Source organism: Amphibalanus amphitrite, unplaced genomic scaffold, assembly GCF_019059575.1.
Source record: "Amphibalanus amphitrite isolate SeventyFive unplaced genomic scaffold, NRLGWU_Aamphi_draft 000532F_arrow, whole genome shotgun sequence".
Classification (NCBI taxonomy): Eukaryota; Metazoa; Arthropoda; class Thecostraca; order Balanomorpha; family Balanidae; genus Amphibalanus; species Amphibalanus amphitrite.
In genome coordinates, this window is record NW_024882026.1 from 148,250 (window position 1) to 156,227 (window position 7,978).

The following is a 7,978-nucleotide window of genomic DNA, read 5'->3' on the forward strand; positions in this document are numbered from 1 at the left end:
GAGAGAGAGAGAGAGAGAGAGAGAGAGAGAGAGAGAGAGAGAGAGAGAGGCGCAAACGCTTCCAAGGGCAGTAAATAACTATCTAAAAACGCTGTCTCAACCACGCAGCACATAGTTCGAATCCCAGCGCGCACGTGACATCCTCAACCCTCACGTCGCTTTAATCCCACCTCCTCCCCCCACACTCTCCATCCCTCCCGTCCCCCTCCCCCATCACCCTCCCACTGCGTCTCATCACTCTGGCAGCTCAGAGAGGCCTTCACTTGATCCCTGACAGTGTCCGCGTGTTGGTCTCGTGCGGATACCTGCGGCCCTCGCTGCTTTGAAGGATGGCTACTTTCAGTGTCTGGGTTGGATTGGCGATATTGGTGGTGGCGGTATGTGGACAGCAAGGTAAGAACTGGAACAGGTAAGAAGACGCTTGGGGAAGAAGGTTAACGATTTAGGTATCATTAAAAAAGATTTAGGTTTCACGCACAGCAGTCACATAATGCTCGCCTTGCAGTTAACGTTTATAATGAATGCTTACTGCTTAGGTACTGATGTTTGTGCACTTTCAGTGTTCGCTAACATGGTATTCGGCTTTAGGTTTCTCTCAGAACCAGCCATCTGCATATAGCTGCACGGTATAAAAGATAACCTAAACATGACATTACCAGAGCCGTGTGTGATGTATGCTTTAAGGTCACCCCATACTGGACCTCGCATGCGGTTTGCGAGTCTGCGGGTTTTGGAATCGCGGGTATAATGGGTACTGATTCATGGAGTGATTATAGGTAAACCATTCTCTCATGGTCACTACATGAATGCAGTGAAGCCGGCACACAATAAGAAAATTGCATATTATCGCAATAACAGCACAACGAACCAGAATTGGACTTCAAGAAAACACCAAAACTCGCAACCCTCGAAGCGAGGAAAATCGAAAGCTGACTCAAAATCAACTTTTGGAATGCGATGAAAGGTGGCTCGCATGCTAAAAGCATGCAGACTCGCTTGTTACATGGTGCTGTGGGTCACTAAACATAAAGTGTACATATTCTTTAATTTGGAAGAAACCCGAAAACCCAAAAACCTGCAACCCGCATGCGAGGTCCAGTGTGGGGTGCCACAATTTAACCGCAGAAATCGATCATTTGGGTTAAGTTCTTCGTGCAAACGTTCTCCGATTGGAGAAGCTGATGTGGTAAATTCAGAGCTTGTAAGCTTTGATAAGAAAGTGCATCAACGAAGATATAAGATAGCGATACGAATTACGAGTGCATGGATTCAATCGAACAAAATCCTCCTCCAGTCAAAGCATCGTCGTGACCTGCGCGAAGGCGCGACCATGCTTCAGCCGGCCTCGCATACCATTCGTGCAAGGACGTCAACTTTTCCCCGCCCCAGCTTAAGCCTGCTTTCGAAACCCGTGGCGGTCACTACAAGTCCATTAGCAACTTGGTTGAATGCTTGGGAGGCAGAAGAGGTCAAGTGGTTGAGGTTTGTTCGTCTGTTTTTCCATTTGAGGATTAGCGTTTATTCGGGACTAGCGATGCCGCCAACTCTGCAGACTGCTATTAGTGCTACCTGCGGGAACGGGGTTGTTTTTAGATTTACCAGTATGCTTAATGCGTCATGCGATTTAGTTGACAAAAAGGCATCAGCAGAAAGATTCGAACTAAGGCGGCTAAAATAATGCGTAATATGCTTATACACAGGGGAGGTATCTCAGTGTCACGTAAGAGAAGAGAGACATTTATCAAATTGCTCTCCTCTTCTTATCAGCTTACCAGTCACGGTATTCTTACTTCATTTTGGCAAGGTCGCGCCAATGGAATGCTGCAAAGACACGGGGGACTATCGAAACATGGGATTTAAATTCCTGACGCGACCACAGATCATCGCTGTCATGTCAATGCTTGGCTTACTGCGTTGGATGACTGATGAAGCCGCTAAATCTGATATTTCTTCGCTGTGAAACTACACAACCATTTTCATTCATAGAATGACGATAATACCAACAAGGCACAGATAGGAAATGTTGGCAGTTCGTTCCGCTTTACCCTCAGAACATCATGCAAAATTTTGACTCGTTATCGCTCTTTCTCCTACCACATCTAACTCCCCTATTTTCTCCCCACAGATAACACCATCGTCGAGCCGCTCGACTCGCCCTCGCCGCTCTACCCGGGAGAGGTGGAGATACTGCGCGACACACCCTGTCCCAACGGACTGTATGAAGACACGGACAGACCCGCGGCGACCGACACCAAAATCTGCGTGGAGGCTCGACTCAGTGAGTGGCTTTTTCTAGTTGTTGTCTCCATCGGACTGTTTCTTATTCATCCATTTGAATCGCTTATTATTTGTGCAATGTTTATCGATATCTGCAAGATTTATCTTTTGACTCTGTGTTTACAATTTGCCTGACGACGAACACTTCTGAGCAGGCTGCTCGAAGAGGAAAGTCATGGTGCGTGGAGCATGTCTCGTTCTTAGATCCATTTCCGTGAAGCTGCATATTTGTCCCGTTTTTATTGCAGATTGCAGAATCGGTGTAACGTGGCAGAGTATGTGCAATAACTGCACGTGCAAGGAAGGCAGCGGAAACCTGCCCTCCATTGAGTGCACGCAAGAGGACTGCTTTGGTTACGAACTCCCTGAAGAAGGTAAGGAATGCTATTTTTTCAGTATGATCAAAACATAAAGATGATGCATGAATCGCCTCAAAAAGGTGGTGTTACGCTTACATCGTTCTGTTTGCCATTGGCCTACGAACGCTTAAAACTACCTGCGTTTGTCTAACTTGTAATATCACGTTCTTGCTCATTCCAGACCTGGGAAACAGCAACATATGCGGCGACGTGTACGAATGCCCAGAGGGCTGCGTTTTTGTCCGTCGCACATCCAGCTGCATCTATTGCCGGTGTGGTACCGTGGAACCGGCCAATGAGGAGACGGCGCCAGCTGAGCCGGAAACCCAGTGATGAGGGATCGAATCCAGCAAGATGCGATGTTTTTCTCAGTCCTAGCTTGGACATGCAACCTCTAAGTTTCCATTCGAAATACAATTATATTTGCTTCTTAGTGAAAGCAACGATTATTGAATGATATGATAATGCATTCAATGCATCCGCCGCGGTGAAATGGAAGCATACGTGAAAAATGCTATGACGCTGAAGGCCATGAAATGCCGGGCATCCTCACGTCCAGCTTCGCAAGTAATAAAGCTGTGCTGCGTATGTAATACACTAAATACCATGCTGATTTGTCAGATCACGGTAGCCACGTTTACACATTATAGAGTTCAGTGGTAGTCACTTTCCGAAATTTATTGGTAGGGCTTTTTATTGGCGGTTAATTTTAGGATACCAAAGCCATTCTTACTTTGCGCCGCCATAGGGTCAATGCTTAAATTCTGAGTAGGGCTCGGACCCTGCCAAGCCTATACAAAACGAACCCATGCGTCAGATGTCTCTGGGAACAAAACATTCGCAGATGGCATGAGCTCTCGCGTCATATGTCTAGCCGAAAGGTATATCTAATCAGGTAATAGACGATGTGTTTCACGGGACGATACCACAGGCAGTCTGAAACTATTCAATCGTCACGATATTCTACGAGCTTGCGTTGAAGTCCCGATATTTAGTTTTGAACTGTCATTTTCAGCTACGGTACTAACGAAACTAAGTTCGTTCGTGGTTCGTTTATCCCGTTGACGAAACGCAAAAGAGATAAGGTTCACCATAAAATTTATTTCAACAGCACATTATCATGTTACTCAGGCACGAGTGGAAGGCAAAAATTGTGACGAGACTTAACACTAACCCTCATCTCACAAACAGCTTCACTCGACACAAACAGGCTACAAACGGCGTTAATTTTAAGCAATGCAAATGCACTGCAATTCAAATACAATCCACTTTTGTATCGAGAGTACATGAACCTCCAGGCTCCACGAATCAAATTAAAACAGTTACATTTAAGGCGTACCGGTTTCGTCTATTGACTTCTTCAGCGCCGTAACAAGGACCTTGTTACGGCGCTGAAGAAGTCAATAGACGAAACCGGTACGCCTTAAATGTAACCGTTTTAATTTGATTCGTGGAGCCTGGAGGTTCATGTACTCTCGATACAATACTTGTCCATTTATAACTACAATCCACTTTGTTAGCCCGACGATAGGCAACACTGCGCTCACTCAGCCGGCACTGGCGCCTTGCCGGTTTATGCTTTGTCCGTGGGACTTTGGTGACAGGGCGGCTGACATCAGAGCGGCAACAACTCTAGCATCAGCGGTCAGCCACTGTCCCAGCTCCCGAAGACTGAAGCAGAGGACGTGTCGACTGTCCAAGTCGTCCACTCGAGGTCGAGATGGAGAACGTCTCGACTCTCGAGGCTTGGCTCCCGATCACCGGTGCTCCTCCGCGAACATCAACTGAAACTGAATGGCCACGTGTCACTAAGACATACACTAGCGAACTCAGTCATCGAGCAGGACGAAATGATCAGACTCTGGAGCACTTTTCGCCGCACCCGCGTCTCACCGACAGGACTAGTACTTTTGACTAGAGACTATATCACAGATTATATCACGTTTACGTTCCATGTAATGACTGACTGGCTCTGTCGGAGGGACCGCTGTCTGGCAGCTGGTCGGATAGCAAGATCGGAGAGGCCGGGCAGGTGGCCAGCCCGACTGGTGGCGGTACAGACGGTGAAACGGTGCCGGGGGCGGGACGGGCGCACAGCCGACGGACGGAGCGGGACAGGGCCGGGGACCGGGCGGGAGAGGGGTAATTGGGACAACGGGACACACAGAGGGGGAGGCGGAACTGTGGCCCGCCACCGCCCCGCGGCGCTACTACCCGCCACCAGTCGCAAGGAGATGACTGTATCGAATCGCACTCATTCCACAGGCATTCTAAGATTTGACCACGCACTCGAAACAATGAACAACAAACATTCCGGAGGACAACTCTCACACTATCACGACTATTGAACCGGTCATCCACGACCCGCTAGGGGCACGTGACAGATGTACTATGGCAACAGGTGAATTTCGGGTGGGGGGAGGCCTCCCCGCGGCGCGCGGCACTCCCTGGGGCGCCGCGCTGGGGGCGGGGAGGCCTCCCGGGCCGGAGCAAGGGGAGCGGGTGAATGAACTCATCACAGAGGGGTCGGCGAGCGGCGGGCGAGACGACCGGCCGCTCCAGAGGGCAGCAGCATGGTCCGGGGTCACAGGCCGGACTCTGGCCAGAGCGGCTCATCAGCGAATAGTGGTTATAGACGGGGTGTATAAAGGGAATGTCACGTACTGTGGCTGGAGAGCTGCGGAAGACTGGGCCTTTTAGATCAGTCGTCTCGGAACAAGGTATTGGAGCTCCTGTATCGCCGAGATGAATAATATAGCGACAAAAGTCCTTCCTGAAAGACGCAAACATGTCAGGTTTCCTTCCTTGCAAACATGGAAACGAAACAGACATGAAATACCTCTTACACCCTACGCCTCTTAGTCGCCTCAGACAGCACAGGAACATAGGAGCACCGACCGCGCGCCTCACAGAAACACTTGTGGATATCTGCTCGTTCCATGCAAGACTGAATTAGTTCACCGTCTGTACGACCTAAGGACACCATCACTAAATTATTCAAAAGTGTCACGAGAGGACAGCTAGGAGAAGAGGCCTAGAAGGCGGCCAGCCTATACCAGAGACGGCCAAAGAACAGAGGGGCGCTAAGAGTGACCCGTCTAGGGGATGGACACTCTCCAGTAGACAGGGACTATCCAAACATGGCCGAAACTGGAGCAAGAATATACATTATGCATCACACCACAATACTATGCATGTTACATGATTTATAAAAGCCCGACATCGGGTAAAAGCGCGTTCTAAGCGTATTCAATTGATAACCTGTGGTTTGTTTATTCAATTAGTAGCGGGTTCTGTACAGATTTAGAAGGGGACGGGGTTATATACATATTTACAATCTCTAAGACGCGTGGTCGGTGCTCTCAGTTCCCATGAAGTGCTGATAAATCATCATCGGCGACCTTGTTCAACAACATCAAAATGAAGACATCGAATAAATTATTCGTAATATGAAGTGTTTCCTGTGGTTTAGTGTTTTTTAACGGCTACTTTACCCTCACCAAACGTGACTCAAAACAAAAATACCGAGAATTTACCTCAAATAAGCCCATGGTGATCTTCCACTCTACCTGCGGAATAGAAACCGGAGTCAATCGAACGAAGAATAACTGAACAACTTTGAAGAGAGTGCGCAACGTCAGATAACAAGCATCTCATTGGTCCTATTCTAGGCGGTCGGCCCACGGAGCCACGAAGGCCCCGCAGACAGACCCAAGACTAGATCAGTTAGGTAACTGTGTTGCGTCTTTGAACATCGCTCGGTGCTCTGGGGTTCGCTTACAGAAGAAAAGTCAGATAAAGGGCCGAAAAATCTAACGAGCCAGCTTTAGAATCTGGGCAGATTTAGCGTTTCTGCAAGCGAATCCAGTAGCGATCACAGAATACGGTTACTCCTACTGGGGAGTCTGTACAAGGCTGGTGTCGAGCTGGTCCCTTAGGAAACTGTCTGATGCCGATCTATGCACCTCAGGGGAACCCAGGGCACATTGGGCGGGAATCAGACTGCCTCGCCATGCTCAACAGAGCCTATTATCACTTCTAGGCATCAGTGCAAACATAACAAAGTATACAAACAAAGGTAAGACACTTAAGGATCGGTCAACAAACCTAGCCATGACTGAACGTAAGCCATTTTAGCGGTAAAACAGCTACAAACCAAGTCCTGGCGAGATCCGTGGACAGATCTACACAATTAAACGACGACAATTTGACTAGAACGGTGTTGGACCAATGTCACCGCCGTCGAAACAGCGCGTGTTCCCTTTGACATCACGCATAAATGTATGAAACGGGTAACGTAATATAGCACCCTAATACCTGCCATGCTGGTAGACAAAAGCAGGAAGGAAGTTTCAGATGCAGCATCGCTTCAAGATCAGATGTTTGTGGCGCTGCAAATTCTCAACCAGGGTCACCTTCCCGGCGGACCAGCACCCTGAAAAAACAGAAACAGCGATTTGCTATTATCGAGCAGGGAACAGGATAACTATCCGCGCTTGCTGGATTCAGCCCTAAAGAAAATATGAACCGAGTGATGAATTTTAAATGGATTGCTAATGAATGAAATTCAATTGAAATACAGTTTCGTTTTGGCTCCGGCTACATAGAGGTAAAGAATTTTTACGGAAATTGCAAAATGAACACAATTCCAAATGAGACAGTAATCACGTGTAATTGTTACAATTCTCTCGCAAGACGACTCATATCTTACCTCAATAAAGAATATCCGCCGCCCGCACGATCCATCGCGCATAGCCGCACCACCACCAGCGCACCGCGCGGATCTCGATCGTTTGATTCTTACCGCCGACGACCTCTCCCAGGTCAGCGCCTGAGGGTGCCTCGGGCGCAGAGTCACGTGACCGTCCGGCAGGGGCGGATTCAGGCGGCGGTGAGGGGAGGGTTAGTGACACAGACAGGGACGGGCTGAGGCTCGGCAGAGGGAGGGTTAGTAACATCGGTAGTAAATCTTCGAAAGACAGGGAGGGGAGAGAGAACTAGACATAGAAAGATGGAGAGAAAGGCAGAGAGAGAGAGAGAGAGAGAGAGAGAGAGAGAGAGAGAGAGAGAGAGAGAGAGAGAGAGAGAGAGAGAGAGAGGTGGGAGGGAGAAAGGACGGAAAGAATAGACTTACCTTCCGGAGTGTTCACTCCCAGCAATAGCAGCGAAAAGCCATGCAGCAGAAACTAAGAAGTCATATCCGGTGACGTGAACTACCTGGATTTTTAGGTAGATAACCATAGGTACTTGAAATTGAAACGATACTTTAAACTGATTGGTGAATGACTCGTGATCATCACGACGCATTAATGATGCTCTCCCAAGCCGCCAACACATTATAT

General features: G+C 48.5%; 1 protein-coding gene and 1 long non-coding RNA gene across 2 annotated transcripts; one reads left to right on the forward strand and one right to left on the reverse strand.

The window, feature by feature from the left end:
* Positions 1-228: 228 nt before the first annotated feature.
* Positions 229-3,245, forward strand: LOC122393374. Its single transcript, XM_043389323.1, has 4 exons — positions 229-393; positions 2,126-2,278; positions 2,526-2,651; positions 2,818-3,245. The coding sequence occupies exons 1-4, from the start codon at positions 330-332 to the stop codon at positions 2,967-2,969; spliced, it is 495 nt and encodes a 164-aa protein (XP_043245258.1). The 5' UTR covers positions 229-329; the 3' UTR covers positions 2,970-3,245.
* Positions 3,246-3,717: 472 nt separating this feature from the next.
* On the reverse strand, positions 3,718-7,428 carry LOC122393375. Its single transcript, XR_006258686.1, has 5 exons — positions 7,348-7,428; positions 6,954-7,071; positions 6,173-6,205; positions 5,301-5,409; positions 3,718-4,426 (listed from the first exon to the last, which is right to left on the reverse strand). It is a non-coding gene; the product is annotated as an uncharacterized LOC122393375 (long non-coding RNA).
* Positions 7,429-7,978: the final 550 nt, after the last annotated feature.

What these genes read in the sequence shown, in the direction of transcription:
- LOC122393374 (XM_043389323.1), top strand. Translation starts at nt 330, where the DNA reads ATGGCTACTTTCAGTGTCTGGGTTGGATTGGCGATATTGGTGGTGGCG. An exon ending in GGCGGTATGTGGACAGCAAG is followed by an intron (nt 394 to 2,125) that starts GTAAGAACTGGA and finishes TTCTCCCCACAG; the next exon opens with ATAACACCATCGTCGAGCCG. An exon ending in TTACGAACTCCCTGAAGAAG is followed by an intron (nt 2,652 to 2,817) that starts GTAAGGAATGCT and finishes TGCTCATTCCAG; the next exon opens with ACCTGGGAAACAGCAACATA.